The sequence below is a fragment of the Macrotis lagotis genome, chromosome X, assembly GCF_037893015.1.
Source record: "Macrotis lagotis isolate mMagLag1 chromosome X, bilby.v1.9.chrom.fasta, whole genome shotgun sequence".
NCBI classification, from domain to species: Eukaryota; Metazoa; Chordata; class Mammalia; order Peramelemorphia; family Peramelidae; genus Macrotis; species Macrotis lagotis.
Genome location: NC_133666.1, coordinates 203593169 through 203613739, shown reverse-complemented (window position 1 = coordinate 203613739; position 20571 = coordinate 203593169). Strand labels below are relative to the sequence as shown.

At 33.1% G+C, this 20571-nt stretch overlaps 1 protein-coding gene across 7 annotated transcripts in view; it reads left to right on the top strand.

Moving 5' to 3' along the window:
- PJA2 (praja ring finger ubiquitin ligase 2) overlaps positions 1 to 20571 on the top strand; it is a 146359-nt gene that overhangs the window by 63135 nt on the left and 62653 nt on the right. For 6 of the 7 annotated variants that reach the window (XM_074201243.1, XM_074201240.1, XM_074201238.1 and 3 more), the window contains 3 exons: positions 5922 to 6122; positions 8390 to 9443; positions 19553 to 19735. In XM_074201243.1, coding sequence (XP_074057344.1) covers positions 5924 to 6122; positions 8390 to 9443; positions 19553 to 19735 — 1436 coding nt within the window. In that variant the 5' untranslated portion in view covers positions 5922 to 5923. The remainder of the gene's footprint in view (positions 1 to 5921; positions 6123 to 8389; positions 9444 to 19552; positions 19736 to 20571) is intronic. The other variant, XM_074201242.1, reaches the window with a different exon arrangement.

Sequence of the window (20571 nt, the reverse complement as noted above, 5' to 3'; positions counted from 1 at the left end):
ATTCTATCTAAGTCATAGAAAATTCTGAGTGTCTGACCCTTCTAGTTCAGTATATTCTGTTGAATAGAGTCCAAATTCCTGAGAGTTATTAGAGTCTTTCTCCCCGGTGGAGTTAAAGCCAGTTATATCCCATTAGATATCAGTCTCATGGATAGGTCATGGATGTCCAGCATTTCTAGCTAGGCATATTCTCTCTGTTAGAGTTACATTTCTCAGGATTCTCAGGATTTATGAGAGTCTCTACCCCCCAATGCTGGGATATAGCCAGTTTCAACTTGCTGGATTGCATTTTTTCCCTTTTACCGCCCCCCCTTTTTTTTACCTTTTCATGTGTCTCTTGAACCTCCTGTTTGATATCCAAATTTTCTGTTTAGCTCTGGTCTTTTCATCAGAAATTTTTGGAATTCTTCCATTTCGTTAAATGTCCATCTTTTTCCCTGGAAGAGAAGGCTCAGCTTTGCAGGAAAGTAGATTCTTGGCTGCATTCCAAGCTCCCGTGCTCTTCAAAATATCTCATTCCAGGCCCTTCGATTCCTTAAAGTTGATGCAGCCAGGTCCTGCGTGATCCTTACTGTGGCTCCTTGATATTTAGGTTGTTTCTTTCTGGCTGCTTGCAGTATTTTCTCTTTTATCTGATAGTTCTGGAGTTTGGCTACAACATGCCTTGGTGTTTTCCTTTTAGGATCTTTTTCTGGTGGGGATCGATGTATTCTTTCAATAACTACTTTGCCCTCCGATTCTATGATGTCAGGGCAGTTTTCCATCACTAGATCCTGTAATATTAAGTCCAGGCTTTTTTTCTCTTCAATGTTTTCAGGAAGTCCTATAATTTTCAGGTTTCCCCTCCTCGATCTATTATCGAGGTCAGCGGTTTTGTTCATGAGGTATTTCACATTTGCTTCTATTTTTTCTGTTTTTTTGATTTTGTTTAACTGACTCTTGCTGTCTCGTGGACTCATTAGTTTCTGTAGACTCCATTATTTTTTGGGTGAAGGAGTTTTCTTCATTAACCTTTTCCAATTGGTCGATTCTACTTTTGAAAGAGCTTTCCATTTGACCAATTGAGGTTTTGAGATAATTAATTTCTTTTTGCATTTGCTCATTTGAGGATCTGAGAGAATTATTCTCATTTTGCAAGGTATTAATTGTCTCCCCTAAATTTTCCAGTTGATTTTTAAACTCCTTCCTTATTTCTTCAAGGAAGTCTTTCTGTGGTGGAGACCAGATTGTATTCTCCTCAGAGGTTCCAGGTCTCTCTGGGTTGGGGTCTTTCCCTTCCAGGAATTTTTCTATGGATCCACCTTTCCGCTGACCCTTCTTCATTATGCTAAGACCTTGAGTTGGTTGGGGCTGGTTCACCTGGGCTTGGTATCTCTAAAGGCTTTACTGAGTGCAGTTTCTCTGGCTGGCCAGTAGGAGGGGCTGGTTTCCCTCTCTGGGGTGTCTGTGACCTTGGTTGCGAGGCCTTCTCCCTTTGCTTGAGGGAGGGAATTGGAGCTATTGAATTCTTTTGCTTCAATCAATGGTGGGCTTTACCCTGGCCTGAGGTGATTCCTCAGCTGGGCTGGTTCTTTTGCTCACACACTGGGCCTGCCGGTACTCAGCCAAGGCTGCTGCGGGAGACAAATGCTGAGGTAGATTTTCCTCTCCTGGCTTTTCTTTCTGGGTTTCCTGGTTTGGATTTCTTTTAAGAGGTTTGTTTCATGTGATAGATGGGGAAGAGATCAGGAGACTTTAGAACTATGCCTGTCTTCTCTCTCTGCCATCTTGGCCCCGCCTATCCTGTTACTTTTATTGAAGCTATTAAGTATCTTGATGATTTTCTTTGTTAATTTTCTGGGCATTATTTCTAAGTAAACTTATGTCTCTGCAAATAGGAATAATAATGTATTGTATTTACTGATCTTTATATAATATAGTTATAGGGCAGATAGCTGATACAGTGGATTAGTGCTGGACCTAGAGTCAGGAAGACCTGAGTTCAAATTTGGCTTCAGATACTCACAAGCTGTGTGACCTTGAGTCAGTAACCTTGCCCTATTTGTCTCAGTATCCTCATCAGTAAAACGAACTGGAGAATAAAATAGCAAACTATTACAGTATCTTTGCCAAGAAAACCAATTTGGATTGGGTCGAAAAGAGTCAGAAACAACTGAAACAGCTGAACCATAATAATGTTGTAATATAATATATCATAATTATTCTATTGTTATATGATCTATGTCTTATTAATATAAATAGAAGTTTTGGAACTTCATAAAATAATAAATACAAAAGGTATCCTTGTTATTCCTAAAATTTATAGGTCTCCTTATAATAAATAATGCTATTGTTTTGTCTTATATATATGTGTGTGTGTGTGTGTGTGTGTGTGTGTGTGTGTGTATATATATATATATTGTGATCTTATTAAAGAAAGACCCTTACATGTCTATGTTTTTTAGGAATTTTTTGGTGAGAAGGAAGAATAAGCCAGGAAAATAGAGGAAAGATAGGACTAGATAAAATACACACACACACACACACACACACACACACACACACAAATATTCGTATTGGGGAGGAATAAAGTCAGTACATCAAGAGTCATCTATAGGAGTCAATGGAAAATCAAAGGATCATATAAGAATAAAAGTTATGATTGGAAAATAGATTCTAGAATTTTCTTGAATAGATAGAAGAAAGAAAAATGAGGAATAAAAAAGTTACTAGCAAATACTGTTCATTTCTTAAAATGTAAGGAGTATCCATAGAACTTAAGGGTTTAGTAGTCTTTGTTTCATCAGCAGTATTTTAGTGACCACAAACTTCTTCTTGAAAGAAAAATATCTTGTATAACAACAGTTTTCTTTCAGTGATGCCATATGGCTTCAAAACTTGAAATACCAGAATGTCTGAAAATTAAAAGTTATGGATTAATCAGAGGGCAATGGCAAGCTTCATAGTTGGTATGAGAAGGTTATAATATATACCAATAAAGTGCACAGAAGAATTTTCAAAAAATATAAAATATATTTTCAGAAACATGACCCCCCAAAAAATGTGGATCAGGAAGTTCCAGGAAAAAATAAAAGAGATCTTGAAAACAAGAGGGATAAATAACTTATGTTGCCATGGTTCATCATATATCAGGTGATCTAGATAACTAGGCACTAGCATGTTGGGTGGAAACTCTGTGGAATTTATGGAACTAAATGAACAGTAGTTGTAAACAAGGATAAGATTTGTTAGGATCTGTGACCTTAAGTCAAGAACCCTTGTCTATGTGGTCACAAATCTATCAAAATATATAATTAGTAATGAAAAGATAAATTATTACTTTAATTTACTTTAATTTCTATGTAATCTTCTCTAGCCCTTTGAATTAGTATTAGTTTGCTTATAGGAATCAGTTAAACCTGTAATTTTGGAAATTCTGCTTCATTGGTTCCTTCAAATGCTACCTACTTTACATGCCACATCTATATCAAAACTCTGATAATAACATTTAGATTGCCTCAAAAAGTTTATCTCCCTACAATTGTGTGCATGATGCTAAGGATTATTTTACATTTGTTTGTGATCACGGTTGAGGTAAATATAAATTAGTAATTTTGCTATCTATTATAAGTGATCAATGGCATTATTAGTGCAAATTAATTTCTCTTGGAATGTGTTTTTGGGGACAGTTTTATTTAAATATCAGCTATCTGGATAGTCACCCTTAAACTCAAGAGAACTTGATTGAGAATTTGGTCTTTGTTGCTTGCCTCTTAGTTATTATCTGGTTCATGTTATAAATGTTAGTATCCTTTTGTAATCAAGGTGATTTGTCATAAGCTTGCCATCTTCATTTTCATGAATTGAGTGTCCTACCTTTCTAAAATAGAGGTATCTTGTGCCTTTGAATGGTGTTTTGATCTTAAATGCTCTGTCTTGATTTTAACGGCCAAATTTCTTTCTGGTTTGTTGTGAAGAAAGCTTTCTAACCTTTAAAAAATCTAAGAATTAGTTTGACAAATAATTTTATTGTGACATTATGCTTAATTATCTTAAAATTATGAAGGCAAGACTTTTTAGATTGTTAAGAAATTCAGGATCATGATGTAGCTTTTTTTTTGAGTCTTTAAAATTTTTTCTCTACTATTTATATAGTGCATGTATTATTATACATTTTAATAATTTCACAAAATTTTTCTTATTGTGAAGTTTTATATTTATTTTGAAATAATTACATGAACCTTATAAGCCATGCCTACTTCACACCAGTCTAATTTGTGGTGGTAACATAAAGGATCTTTGACAACAAAGCATAAAAAGGATACAATTTCTAAAGTCAAATATATAACACTGTGAAATTAAGTTGAACTTAGCTTAGAGGGTCTAGAGCCAAGAAGATACCTCTTTCTGAATTTAACCCTGTTTGGCTCAGTTTCTCATTCATAAAAATGACCTGTAGAAGGAAATGAAAAAATCACTCCAATATTTTTGCAAAGAAAACCCTAAACAGGGTCACAAAGAGTCAGACATGAAACAATTAAAAAACAAAATATTATAAAATATGTTTTAAACTACTATGGTGAATCTGAAAAATATTTAGAAATAAGTTGAAGTTTTATTAACAGTATAAAAACATTTCTTCATTAAAATATTAAAAATTATTCATTTGTAGCATACTTTTAGTTAGAACAGTGTGATTTTAAAATGTTTCATTGTTTTCAAAAGTCTATTTCACCTTTTACAATAGTGGTTCAAGGGGCTATTTCTTGTTTATTTTGATACTTAGGAGTTTTTTTAAAGGCATTGGGGTTAAGTGACTTGCCCAAGGTCCCATAGCTAGGTAATTACTAAGTGTGTGATGTCAGAGTTGAACTCAGGTCCTCCTGACTCCAGGGCCAGTGCTCTCTCCACTGCACCACCTACCTACCCTGATACTTAGTTTTAATGACTAAAAAAGATCCCTCAGGGAAATACAGAACTCTATACTGTTGATAGCAAATAACCTATCCAGATTATTTGCAAATGACTGTCTACCATCCTTCTTGCTAGGGAAAAAGTGTGCACAGCTGACTTATCACTCAGTAACTCCAGATTAGGCATGAAGAGAAGAGAGAGAAGCAGACATAGTTGGCATTTGCATATGTACTGAACAAACAATTGTGATTCTTTCCTCAGTTCTAATTTTTTTTGCATGTGTCTTGAAGAGTTGTGTATCTTGTGTATCTTACTTTGGAGACAATTAGCTTAGTTCACCTCTCTCATTTTCTAGATGGAGACTTCATACTGTATTTTCTTTCAGTTGCAATTATAAAGTGTTCTTTCTAATAGCTAGTTGTCTTTATGTTAAATATTTTGAATTATGTCCTATGATAAATATTATTATCTATTACTATACACGTAACTTCACTGTACTTCATTTTCCTTGTCTTTAAAATAAGAGTGCTTGATCAGATGATCTCTGAAGTCTCTTCTAAATCTGAATCTGTGATAGGATAGTTTGTGACTTATTTTTAAATAACCAAAATAAATATGTGATAATGGAGGTAAAAGTACCTTTGCTCTTGATTGCTGAGCATTAGTGCATTAGTAATTTAGATACTAAAGCATTAAAAAAATATTTGCCTATTCCCAGATCCTTCTAAATCAAATAGAAATGGGTCCAAATGCAAATAGAAGTGGGAATGTTAATCCATATATAAATATCCCTGCAGGCTTCATATTGACTTGGTTTTAAATGTAATGTTATATTTTATTAATTTTTTTTTATTTTGTTAAATCTCTCCCAGCTTTTCCAAGTTCCATTTTAATATGATTCAGACCCCATTCAGGAGTATGTGGCCTGTGGGCTACATGTTTGACATCTCTTTTCTAGATAAGACATTCTCCTCTCCTTTTCTGATTCATTTAGATATGTCCATTTTATTTTCCCCAAACTTTTTCAGCAATGGGTCAGGAATCTGGAAAACCTACCTGGCCAAAACCAGCTGGAGGCTATCAGACAATAACTGGCAGAAGATATGGAAGAAGACATGCATATGTCAATTTTAAACCCTCTTTAACCAATCAAGAGAGGACCTCAAGTCAGCAGAGTGATGAATGTGAAGGACTGGAGTTAGATGATGTTCAGAAGAAAGAGGCATCATGTGAGTAATGTTATAATTATTTTATTGATTATTAATGGTTAATTTTTAAATATTCTTTTAGATGCATATAGTTCATTTATAGTTTTCTATAATTCTAAGTGAACTGAACCTAAACATTTCACCAAGGACATAGCATTATTAAATCAAATTTAAATGTTCTTAGTATGTTTTAAAAAATGAAAATAGTAAAACTGGTAAATTAAGTATATCTATACTGTCTTAACAATAAGTATGCTCCTTTAAAAGAGTGATCTAAAATATTTCTATAATTCCAGAATACCTTAAGTTTAAAGATACAGCTTGGTGTAGTGTAAAAACAAAGGACTAGGACTAGGAGAACCCCAGTTTGTAACTAACTGTGGATCTTAGGAAATTTACTTCACTTCTCTTAACCTTAGTTTCCTCATTTGCAAAAAAGGAGAAGTTGCACCAGATATCTCAGGTTCTCACCAAGTTTAATAATCTCTCCATCTGGGTTGTTTTATCTCGTTGCTGAACCATCACAGGAATCAATCCTTCATCATTCCTGACAATTGTTTTGTTTTTCTAGCCTAGTGGAACACCTGGAATATCAAGGTAGAGAAAAGAATATCATTTTAGCCTTGACTGTTAAAAATTTAGTTTCTTCTTTTATTGAACCAAAACCTGCCTCCCTATAACTTCCAAATCTTGGTTCTAGTTCTACCCACTATGACAACATAGAATAATTATAAGTCCCCATCAATCTTTTTTCATTTATATTTTGCTCTAAAAAGTTAACTTAACAAACAGCTATTATAATTATTTTTCTCTATTATATTTATATTGTTTTCTTGATTTAATTCTTATTCCTAAAGAGATGTTTAATTCTAAATTATCTGTATATATTAGAAGATTGCCTTGATAATCTTATTTTTTAAAATATCAAGTAATTCAAGTAAACAATTTTTGTTGTTATGCTTCCTTTAATATTCAGTTATTTTTTAAGCATTTTAAAGATTTCAGCTTTGGATTCATTCTTTGGATTGTATTTTTTTCCCTTTGAACATAAGCAAATCTTATTTTAAGGTTTTTTTAATTTAATAAATAAATTCACTATTGAAGTAAATATCTGTCTCAAATTAAACATTTGTGATATGAGTTTTTCTAACTAATAAATAATCACCATAGGTGATCATATTTTATAATTATAAAGTTTTTTTCTAGCATCTGTTTTTTTCTAATACTGAAAGATAGCCACACTGTAGCAAAAAATTAAATTATTCAAGCTAAGGCCCACTATGAATATCTCACTTCTCACAAAATTAAATGAAAAATAATATTCATTATGAGAAACTCAAGGTAATAGTGCCATTATTGTCATTAACAAGTTAACATAAAATGTATTGTAGTAATCTCTTATTGAATTGAATCTATCATAAAATATTCAGAGTTATCATTTTCTGATTAACAACAAAATGTGACAGATTTCCCAATTCTGCAAAAATTTTCTAATGTGTGCAAAATTAGTTTTATTATAAATATTTTGTTATTTTTTAAATTTTATTTTTATTTAAGGCAATGAGGTTAAGTGACTTGCCCAAGGTCACACAGCTAGGCAATTATTAAGTGTCTGAACTGAGATTTGAATTCAGGTCCTCCTGATTCCAGGGCCAGTGCTCTATCTACTGCACCACCTAGTTGCCCCCTGATTTTGTTATTTTTCTAACATAATTTAAGTATAGCTTAATCTTTGATATTAGCAAGTAATAGATGGAAAAAGTTTTACAAGATAGCAAATTAAAACCAAATATGTACAATTAAGCAATTCTTATTGCTACTTTTCAAAATCCCTTCTTATATGCTTTGCTTATTGAATAAAATTATAATTTAACCTTTTGACAAACTGACCAAGGTCATTGTCCACTTTCTTGTCCAGTAAAAAAATTAGTGGTGAAAGCCAAGAGAAAAATCAGCTATAGAGACTAATAGAGGAGATTGATAGAATGTAACAATGTATATAAATTCATCATTGTTACTCTTTTAGCAAGTTAATCACTTAGGTTTCCAATTGAAATTGTGAGAGACCACTTCACTCCCGCTCTCCAAAATGTTGATGAATTTAGGGAATTATACTTCTTGGTAAAATAGTTCTGGAAGCAAGTGATCATGATAGGTAAGCAACTCATATGGACTTATTGAAAGATTTGTGGGTACATGGCTGGTGTAGATTCCTCATTGATCATTTATTATTGAACCAAATTTTATTACCTTTCTCTAAATATATTTTCTCACATTTTCCTATGAAGGCTGCAGTCCACTGGTTCAAGTTCGTCCTTCATTTTCAGGCATACCTTTATTAGAAAATGCTGGAGCTGAAATCCCCAATTGTAGAGCAGCACTGACTCAAGCTACTGAGAGAAGTCCATCACCATTTTCTGCTATGCATCACAATTTGGAAGGCAGTGATACTTCAGGATGTTATTTCAATCTTTATAATAATTCTGAATACTCATCAAGTTATACTCCAAGAAAATATAATGTTTCATATATCAAAAGTGGAATTGCTTTTGTAAATATTGATTCTTATGAGTCAGATAGTAGTGATGGAGAGGACAATAGCCAAATTGATATTTCTGCAGTAAAAATGGAAACTAACAATATTCAGGAAACATTGGATGAAATGCTATCTGACCTGGAAAAGGGAGTAGATTCTCTCAGTGATTTACAATCTAAGTTCTCTACTTATAATTTAAGAGGAGAGGGGTTTGAAGAGAGAGCCCCAACATCCTTAGTGAAATATTCCAGTGGTGATACTGAATTTGTACATCACAATAGCAGAACACTTGAGAGGTCTTCTGTGGAAGATGAAGCTATTCCAAAGCAATACCTAAACTATTCCAGTTGTGAGAGACAGAGGAAAAATTTAATTGAAGTTCCAATCAGAACTCCGGTGGATGTTCATAATGAATTAAATACCAGCGATGGAAAGAAGAACCAGGGAAATTCATCTGAATTAGTTGTGAGGCCCAAAGTTAGAAAACAGGGAGGTTCAAGCCAGTTGGACAAGAAAAATGTTTTTAATAGTGATGAGGATGAAAAAAGCAATATCGAGAGGTGGCGAGAGAACTCAGAAGCTGAGGAAGTACATTCAGAAGGTGTTTTGAGAAGCTTTAAAGACAAAAAAAATTCAAGCATGTTCTTTGACCCAAGAGATTATGAAGGTACACAAAAGAAAATGAAATATAATCAAATTAAACCAGAAACTGAAACTGTTCAAGAAAGGCATGCCATTGTAGATGATAATACCTTTTGGAATAGTTTTGAAGATTATTGCAGATACTACTACAAAGGTGAAGATAGGTAAGCCTTTCCTTTAAACTAGAAATAGAGTTCCATTATATAATTGTGTCAAAAGGAATAATTTTATAAAACAAGCATATAAAGTTGTTAAATTCCCAGGTATCTCTTAATGGGGCCACAATATAATCACAAAGATAAAACAATCCATGTCCTCAAGGAGTTCAGCCATTCTCTAAAACTTTAGATGATGAAGCCTTAATTTCAGAGTTCTTACTTAAACAAAGATAATAACAAAACCATATTTATATTATGCTTAAGAATGGAGTATGAAAAAATGTGAATTATAATGATAATTGATAATTACTATTTGCATATATAAATCTTTAATCTATCTAGGATGTTGCATATTTTAGTAGTCTAAAGTCAACTTCTTATAAAGCATTTTTGTTTAAGAAAAAGGGAAACTTAGTTCCTTAACTGTGAAAATTAAGAATTCTTGTATAATTTTCCTGCTCAGCTGATTTGCCATTCTTCCCCCTCCTACCACTTCTGGTTTCTGAATACTTCTGATTGCATTGGACAGTATTTAATTTTGTGCTAGAAGCAGTTAAATGCCCTTGGCAGAATGAAGATTTGTGATTGTCGGAATTATTCTCCCCTCATGAACCAACAATGATTTCATATTTCCACTGGGAGTTTTGATACTTTTCTTTGGTGGAACATGACTTTTAAAAAGGGAACAGTTCTTTATGTATTATTTTCTTAAATTTAAGTTGTGTCATGTCACTCCTAATTTAACATTTATTGATTACATAATATTTTTAAACAGAAATAGTACAAATAAGACAAGAGCTTACATTTTAATAGATATTAATGCTGAGAAAAATAAAAGTCAGTGAATTTGATGCACTATCTCAAAATGATTTTTTTTATTTAAAAACTTTTTTTTTTTAGGTTTTTGCAAGGCAATGGGGTTAACTGTGTTGCCCAAGGTCACACAGCTAGCAATTATTAAGGTCTGAGATCTAATTTGAACTCAGGTCCTCCTGACTCCAGGGCTGGTGCTCTATCCACTGCACCACCTAGCTGCCCCTCAAAATGATTTCTAACCTAGAGAAATAGAAATATGGGATTATTGTTCCTTTAAAATTATTTTCTAGAAAATATTTGGTTAATAAGCAGAACTTATTTTTGCCTTCTAAATATTGAACCTTTACTATTACAAAAATTCATATATTTTTAATTGAAAGGGGTCATAGAGGTCATCTAGCTCAACTCCCTTTTCATAATTCTTAAAAATTTTCCTTAATATTCTTAAATAGTATACCATTATGTGTTGTCAAACAGGACTTTAATTTGGAATCAAAAATCTTGAAGGTAGAAGGTGAGAAGTGGGGAGGCTGCTTTAGTTGATGTAGGCCCTTTTTTTTCGATCTTGTTAGTCATAAAACCTAAATTTCAAGAGCTGTCTTAAATTCTAAATGACTGAGTCTAATTTTACAGCATTCTGACTTAAGTAGCCATATTGAAACATCAGAATCATTTGATATTTCTTCTTGAAATTTACCAAAAAATGTAAAAAGAATGGAGGTATAACTGTAATTGAGATTCTATTTACATATGCAGAAACAAGCCTTTAATATAACAAATTAGTAATTGACTTCAGTAGCCTGTATGATTTCCAAAAACTTTTCTTCTATGTTCCCCTTTTTCATTATTCTGTTTTAACACTTCACATCCTCCCTTCTACCAGCTCACTTTGATTTTGCTTCCAACTTGCATTGAAGGTATTTTTAGTGAAGCTTTTTCTGTTTAACAGTAGCAGATTATTGGAGAGAAGGCATAGGAAAACCATCATAATCAATCTGAGAAGAGAAATATAAATTTTTAAGCTTAATTTGACTTAATATTCTCTTTATTTTTTTTGCTTTGTTTCATTAAAAACTCTAGTGGTTTTAGCTTGTTTATTTTTGCATACATGTTTATGTATAATAGAAGGGAATGAACAATTATCTAAAGCATAGCTGAAGTTCAATAAGATATTTGCAAATTACAGAAATTTTATATATTACCTTTGAGTACGTTCCATTTTAAAAATGTAAACATAATAGTTATTTTGTCTAGATAATCACATATATTTTAATGAATCCATGATTCCTTTTTTTCTTCCTGAAGAACCCTAAGTATTCACTTAAATCACAACTGAAATAGTAATACTCTTTAGGGTAAATACAAGTCAGGTATAACATTGTTTTGGGCTGTTTGACTGGAACTGAGCAATTCGCTATTAAATTAGGACTGCAAAAAAGAATTTTGATAGCCTGTATACAATTCCCACACTTGGAATTGGACCAGAAAGTTAGAGTTAATATCCTGACCATATAAAATGAAAATTTTAATAAGAGCAAGGAGCCAACAACTTGATTCTTTTTCTTCCTTTATCAAAGTGACTATTCTGAACTTAGTAAACAAATAAAATGGGTGTTTCAGTTTACACAGTAGGACCAAAAAAGTTTTACATGAAATTGCAGGTCCTTGTTATGCTTATACTCTTGTCATTATATAAGTTCAAAGTGTAGCATTCAGAATTGTCCTGCTTGTCTCTGCTTATGTCCTAAAGACCCTTTTTTATAATTTCAGCTTCTTTAAACAAGTGATCACGAAAGTTGACTGTATTTTTTAAAAAGAAATTGCATAAGGATGGCTGAATTTCACATTCATTCATTGAATCTTAGATGGGGAAAGAGGTCATCTCCCTACCCTGCCTGAAGTTCCTGCTAGAGCATTTGTAAAAAAATATGTTTACCTTTTAAAATCTTTTATGAGCAAGGCACTATTCTATAAATTCTATGAAAATTAAGTTATATGATATATAGTTCCTAACCTCATAATATTTACAGTCTATCATACCAGTACCATAGCGTTTCATTTACCTGAAATTCAGCAAACAGGCAACCTAAACTATCCATAAAAAGGAACCATGAAATAAGCCAAAAAGCTTCAAGCGTGTAAAGTATATAATCAGTTATGGAAAATATGTCTATATTTTTAAAATTTATATTCTTTATTACATAGTACTATATGACTATCACAGAGTCCATACACTTAAAACTCATGTACTTTATTCATAATGTGTATTATAATCCTCACTGAAATTTATGTAAAATTCTAACATTGTTTTATGCTTTCCAAAAATGACTTAGTTGTCTCTAACAATTCCTCCATGTAGTAGATTCAGTTTTTATCTACATTTTACAGGTGAGGAAATTGAGACAAGTTAGTGATTTTCTTAATTATACAACTAATATGTGTCTATGTTAAGAAAATAACCCAAGTTTTCCTGACACCAAATTTAGAATTCTCTGAGCTGCATTTCCAAACCCACAACCATTTAAAAATAGAAAATTAGAAAGGAGAAATGATCAGAAAAATGTAGTTGCCTGGACTTGGAATTTGTAGCTGCCAGCTCTGAATAGATAGGGGAAAAAATTGCAAATTCAGACAGATCACAGAAGTCTAGAAGCATATTAGCAAATGGTCAGTAAACATTATTTTCCTTACCATGTGCCAGTCACTGTTCTAAGTGATGAGGATACAAAAAGAAGCAAGAGTCCCTACCCTCAGGGAGTTTATATGCCAGAGTCAAGAGATGAGTGACTTCATCACAGAACAGCAAAGATTCCAGTGTCACTGGATTAAAGAGTACATGCCCAGGAAGTAATATGTGAGAAGACTGGGAAAGTAAGGAGGGCTTCGAATATCAGTCAAAATTTTGGAACCTAGAGGTGAGAAGAAAATAATAAGGGGGTGGGATGGCTAGATGGTGCAATGGATAGAGCACTGGCCCTGGAGTCAGGAGTACCTGAGTTCAAATCTGGCCTCAGACACTTAATAATTAATTACCTAGCTGTGTGGCCTTGGGCAAGCTATTCAACCCCATTGCCTTGCAAAAAAAAAAAAAACCTAAAAAAATTGAAAATAGTAAGAGAATGACATAGTTAGACCTATGCTTTAGGAAAATTGCTTTGACAGCTGAATGGAGGATGGATCAAAATGGAGAGAGCTTTTGAGGCAGACCAACTCACAGGCTATTGCAGTAGTCAGGATGTGAAATTATGAGGGCCTGCACCAATATGGTGGCAGGGCAAAGGAAAGAATGGGCATAATTAAGAGATGTTGCAAAGGTAACATTAGTGAGCCTTGGCAGCAGATTGGAGATGGAAGTAAATGATAATGAGGAGTCAGGATGACAACTAGATTGTGAGCCTAAGGTACTGGAAGGATGCTGTTGTCCTCCAAAGGGTAAAAGGGAGAAAGATAATGAGTAAATTTTGGACATTTTGAGTTTAAGATCTCTGCCAGACATCCATTTCAGAGCTGTCTAAAGGGCAGTTAGAGATGCAAGATTGGAGGGAAGTTAGTGGAGAGTTTGAAGCAAGAAAGATATATATTTGAGAATCATCAATATGGAAATGGTAATTAACCCTATAGGAGCATCACCATCTAAGTAAAGTAGTAAAAAGAGAAAAGAGAAGATAACTCAGAACCCTGTGGGACACCTACAATTATAGGGCTTGATTTAGTTGAGGAACCATCAAAGGAAACTGAGAAGCAACAAAATAGGTTGGAGAAAATAGTGTCCTGAAAACCTAGAGCAAAGAGCATATCAGTCATGAGAGGGTAATCAACAGTGTCAAAACAGCCTTTTGGATCCAATAATAATATGAGAACATCATGCTGTTTTAGCAGTGTAATTTGTTGTTCAGTTTTTCAGCTATGTCCCATTCTTCATAACCTCTTTTCGTGTTTTCTTGGCAGAGATAGTTGGAATGGTTTACCATTTCCTCTTTCAGCTCATTTTTCAAATGAGGAAACTGAAGCTAATAAAATTAACTGACTTGTCCAGGGTTATACAACTACAAGTGCCAGATTTGTATTCAAGATGATGAGTTTTCCTGACTCTGGGTCCAGCATTTTACCAACTGTGTCACCTAGCTGCCCTGACACTTTAATTGGTGATCATAATAATGACCCCTTGATGATGTCTGGATGTATGATCAGAAAGAAGTCACTTAACATTTCATTAACCTCAGTTTCCTTATCTGTACAACAAAACTAATGCCTATGATACTACTTCACAGAATGGGCTGGATTTGAACTCAGGTACTCCTGACTCCAGGGCCAGTGCTCTATATGTAAAGCTCTTTGAAAGCTTTAAAGCATTACATAAATATTGATTATTATCTTCATTTTACTTTTGTTTCTTCCACTAAAGTACTATTTCAGTGCCTCATCTTGGCACCTAGGTGACATTGGGTTCTTAAGAGTTTGCCAACAGAGTGTAAGCTCAATTAGGTCTTACCAAGTTGGAAAAATCAAGTGTAGATATACCTTTTGAAAGATCTAGTATCTGTCAACCAGGTTCCAACTTGCGTAAGTAGGCCATTGGGTGGCAAATTTTTCCTTCTTGAAAATCATGAAACATGGATTGGTCATAAGGGAAAGCATATGCATAATACCATTTAAAATCATGTCTCTTCTAAAAGTTTAAGCTATTCTAAAAGACAAGGAATCATGTAATAGATTTTAGAAAAAATTCTAATAACAGTGATTGAAATAAATTTTTTAAAAATTCCAGATGGAAACTTTTATCCAGACCAAGACATTCCACATTTTTTTACTGTATTGTGTTAAATATCATAAGCATAATACAAAATGCTCTAGGCATTCAAAGCAAAAATCTATCCCATTTTTGTTTGAATATTCACTAAAATCTATTGTATCTATAAAAACTTTTACTTTCCCTTAGAATTTTCTTATAAAGCAAAGCATTTTAGTCCTATAGTCCTTATAGTTAGATCTGTTTGCTCTTATATCCTTTCCAAGTTAGACTTCCCAAGAATGATTCAAAAATGTAACTATCTCAACTTTTAAGTTGGTTAAAAGTTACTCTCAAAATAAATTTCTTAGTACCACAAAATTGTATTTTTTTTCTTTGCAGTGTTATTAATAGATTCTCTTCACCCAAATGCCTTCTTATATGAATAGTAGAATAAAATTAGCCCATTTTTTATTAAGCTAGTTCATTATTTGCTCTGGACAAGTGTTTACTTGCAAGAACACTTTAAGTAATGATTCAATGATTTTGAACCCTAGAATAAGAAGAGAACTCATTTTTAGGGGAATATTATCCTTTGCAAACAGTTTAGGGGAAAAAAGAAACTTAAATTCATTTATTCTTGCTCAAATTGATATGTGATTTCATCTGTATAAATGTAGCTATCAATAACAGAGATTACATCCCATCCAAGACCTGCCCATCTTATATGACCTTTATTTATATCCACTTAAAAGTTCAATACAGTAGGGTCATCCAAACTTGCTGAGAGGCCTTCCTTGCTTACTTTTGACAAAACAACTAAAATAGTAGAGTACATAAACTGACTAACACTTTTTTCTCTTGCCAAGTGAATTGCTTACTTTTGTTGATCTTACATTTTTATGTCATCCTTTATTCTTTGTAGTTCTTTATGTGTGGCAACCTGCTCACACTAACCATGTGCATCTTCATTGTCCTTTTAATGGGATAATAATTTTAAATTGTTCATAAATTTTTATCAAATCATATCAAAATAATGTAACTGTTAAAATATGTTTTTCTTATAGAAATATATTAAATAATTTTTTAAAATTTTCAAATGTAGGACAAGGAACATAAAAGGAGGGTTGTTACTATTGCTTGACTAGCCTTTTATGTTCTTTTTATTACTTTGCATACAAGTCATTTTAAACATTTATTTTAACTCTTTTCCATTCTTCTCTGGTCCTCAATTCTTTTGAATGAACTCTACTACTTCATTAAGGTCATTGGAGCCATTAAATACGAAATTGCCCATTTCTATCTCAGAGTAACTTTGTTGTATCTACACCCATCCTTGCTTCCTTATCAGAGAAAAGGATATTCCTTTTTCTTTCGAAGACCTGTTTCTACTTTTGCCCTTATCATCACTTGCTCCTGTTCCTTGAAGATCTTATTTTTCTATCTCTCCGGTTCTCTTAAATCTCAATTTCTTCATGTATTTAACCTTTGCCTTCCAAACAAGTACAAGTATTCTCTGTCTTGGGAGATTGCTTGTTTTTTTCCTTACCATTAAATCTCTTTTTTGGCCTCCTATGGTCTAATCTTTTCCATTCTAATAAAATTTAATTCTGGAAGTCACCAAATCCAGTAACTATCTCTATCCTTAGTCTGTTTGACTGTCTCCCCATACTGATAATATTAAACACTGCCTTAAAAATAACTGAAAAAAAAAATCTTCTGTTTACATTAACTTCTGTTGACAGTTTATTGTCCTGATTCTCCCAGCTTTCTGATTATGCATTCTCTGGGTTGACTCCTCTTTCTTATCAGCTGAATATAAATACATACCAAAGTTTATACCTCCATTCTGTATTCTTTAGTGCTTCTTATCCTGAACATTCCACTCTTGCAACTTGACTAGTTACTTTTCTTTGAACATCTTCAGCCTGAGTTTCAATCTGCTTTTTCTAATACTTGGTGGATAATTCCATATATAAATGTCACCTCAGACTAACTTGTCCAAAATTAAATTCAACTGACTTTTCTCCATCTTTTCCTCATTAGAATTTCCCGTTTTCTTAGTTTCTTCTATTGTAAAAATCATCCAAGCTTAAAATCTCAGTTAATTTGAACTTATTCCTTGCACATCAAAGCAATGTTTCCCATCTTAAACTCTACTGGAGAATGGTAAATGTTTAGTCATAAAGACCAGTGACCTCACCACCATCTGAAGGGTTACCAGACAATTTTGATGTTGCTATTCAGTCATTTTCAATCTTGTCTAAGACTCTGTCTCTTGACAGAGGTGCTGGAATGGTTTTTCATTTCTTTCTCCTGCTCAGTTTCACATTTGAGGAACTGAGGCAGAAAGGGTTAAGTAACTTGACCTGGTCCTGCAGCTAATAAGTGTCTAAGGCCAGATTTGAATCCTTGTCTTTCTGACTCCTGGCCTAGCATTCTATCTACTGCACACCTAGGCCACCTACATGTCTACCAGATAAAGGATGATGTAGGTAAGTTCTATAAGAATTTAGGGAAGGAAGAAATCATTTCCTGCTGTAGTCAACAAGGAAGAGTTTATGGAGAAGGTAAGATTGAATCTCAGCTGAGTTGTGGAAGATGACAAGATGACTGTTGGAATAGTACTTGTCTAAAGGAGGCAGAAGGGGGCAGCTAGGTGGCACAGTGGGTAGAGCACCGGCCCTGGAGTCAGGAGTCCCTGAGTTCAAATCCGGCCTCAGACACTTAATAATTACCTAGCTGTGTGGCCTTGGGCAAGCCACTTAACCCCATTTGCCTTGCAAAAAAAAACCAAAACAAAAAAAAAAACAACTAAAGGAGGCAGAAGGAATGGAAAAGAAGGCATGTTTTAAAGACAGATTGTTTTTATTTTTTTAAGGAAAAAAGCAAGGGAGACATTGAAAAGAGATCTATTTTTTTCTGTTTTCTTTTGGGAGGGGATGATGAATAAAATATTTTGATTTTAGGAGTGGCTAGGTGGCGCCATGGATAGATAGAGCAACAGCCCTGGAGTCAGGAGTACCTGAGTTCAACTATGGTCTCAGACACTTAATAATTACCTAGCTGTGTGGCCTTGGGCAAGCCACTTAACCCCATTGCCTTGTGGGGAAAAAACAAAAAAAAAACCATTTTGATTTTAGTTAGGGAATTTAAGGTGAGTGAAAGCTAACATCCAAAAGAAAATGTCCTAACTGACTTGTTTGAGGCCAGAGTAGAGGTGAAGAGAAAGGTCAGAAATGCAGTTACTTTTGTTACTTTTATTACTCTAGATAATTGTATGATAAGATACAGTTATGCATCAGACAGAAATGTTGGTTTTTGACCACTTAAAAGTTTTTTGAGTTGAAATTGGTGAATTTTCAGAAATTCTGAAAAATGCTAGTCATAGTCTCCTATATATTATGCTGCTACCACTACTACTAACCATAATAAAAATAAAAACTAGGATTTTTGTAGTATTTTAAAACTTTCAAAGCACTCTACATATTTTCTCAGTTTATCCAAATAATAACCCTGTGAATTAGGTGTTGCTATTCTCACTTTAAAGATGAGGAAATTGGGGATTAGAGAGATTAAGTGAGTAATCCAAGGATCAAAGAGCTACTAAGTGTTTGAGGCATGATATAACCTCTTACTGACTTTAGATCCATCACTGTATATCTACTATACCACCAGGGGAAATACTCTGATTGTAAATAAAGGAGGATGAATTTTCAAAAAAAAAAGTTGTGATTGATTATCATAAAATTGTCTTGACTTTCTCTTGAAAAGAAGACTTAAGTAACAATTGTTAAGGCTGTATAAAAATTATCAATTTTGGTAAGTTGGTAATGATGTTGATAATCATGGGCAAATTAGAGAAAAAAATGAATGACAGCAATTGCTTAATGATCCATAGGGTGAGAAGAAGGTTTTATTTTGGAGAGGATTGTTTTTTGAAGCATAGGAAATTTCATACATTATAGCCATCATATATATATATATGTATATATATATATAATCCTAACCCAGCTGAGAGGCCTTAACATATCACCTAATTTGAAACCATAATTCTTCCTGAAAGCAGAATTTCCTACTACATTTAGTACTTTGGATATAATATATTGCAAGCTCTTTTCTATCTTTCAAAGGTCAGACTAATATTGCTATGTTTTATTGTTAACATCAAAGGATAAGAGGAACATTTAATCAAAATATTTAAAATATTACCTTGTTGAATGGGCAGTTAATTTGTGTTTGGGAAATTGCATTTAAAAGACCTATTTGAAATCAATTGAAAAATGTAAACAATCAAAAAAATGAAATTATAGAAAAAATATAAATGAAGGCTTTGTAAAATTTGCTTCATGTGGTTTTCATTTTAACATGTTTATATTTAAATATATTTTACTAGACTTATTGAAAATTAATTCAAATTTACATGTAATTAATAAAATAAATAAAATCTTTCTGGTCTTGGATTATAGCAGACTATTTTATCCACTTAAACTATAATATATGGTTAAAACTATAAGATCTCAGATGGCCAATGATGACCAGTTATTTTCTCTCTATCATAAATTTGCAGTTCAGAATGCAGTGATGGGGAATGGTCTGCTTCTTTGCCTCATTTTTCTGCTAGAGAAAAAGATCAGTCCTCAAGTGATGAAAGCTGGGAGACTCTGCCAGGAAAAGAGGAACATGAACCTGAGCTACAGAGTAATAGTAGTAGCCCTGAAGAAGATAACCCCGAATATTCTTTTCAAACAGGGTATGTTGAATTGCACTCCCACCCACCTTATATGGGTGTACATATATGTTTTCAGGAAATAGACATTGTATTGATCATTTCATTTAGTATTAATCTAATATTGATTATCCCTAAAGTTATAAATGTTCAACCCTGCACCCAAAAAAGCCAAATAATTATTCAGTTTTGACAATGATTGCATTGCAAATATGGAATGTGTTTAGTCATATTTTGAAGACATTTATCTTTTGCCATAAAAAAGAATATCAATTATTAATTTAGAAATACATATTTTAGATAAAAGAATGATAATTATAGTAGGTTACCTGTGAAAAATGAGATCTGAGTTCTGTAAATGATTGGTCATTTTGGTGGTTTCTTTTTTAACTAAATTGAGTTTTCCAGTCTCATTTGAAGTTCCCTACACTTAACGATTAACAAACAAACATAATAAAAATTGTGAATTATCTAATTAACATTTTTTTCAATAAACAGTGCCAGGCCAAAACATGAGCAGGTAAGGTGAAATAGCCTTAGCACCTTCTGTGCTTTTGCTCCTCCAACAAGAGATAAAATATGGACATCTACTTGAAAATGGACTAATCTCTTGTTTGTTCAGTGAGTATCCACAGTCAAGAGTTACTGCCATTCTAAATAGGATGGTCTGGCAATATTCTTGAACACACATGCAAGGTAAATTACGCTAGAGAATAAATAGAGGAATATGACAATATTCTTTCTCATAATAGCAACTTATTTTTCAGTTTTTTTCCCTGTACATGTAACTACTTCATATCTTTTATGGTATTATTTTTCTTCCTCTAGCTTTATTTTCATCCTCTTATTTACAGAGGTAG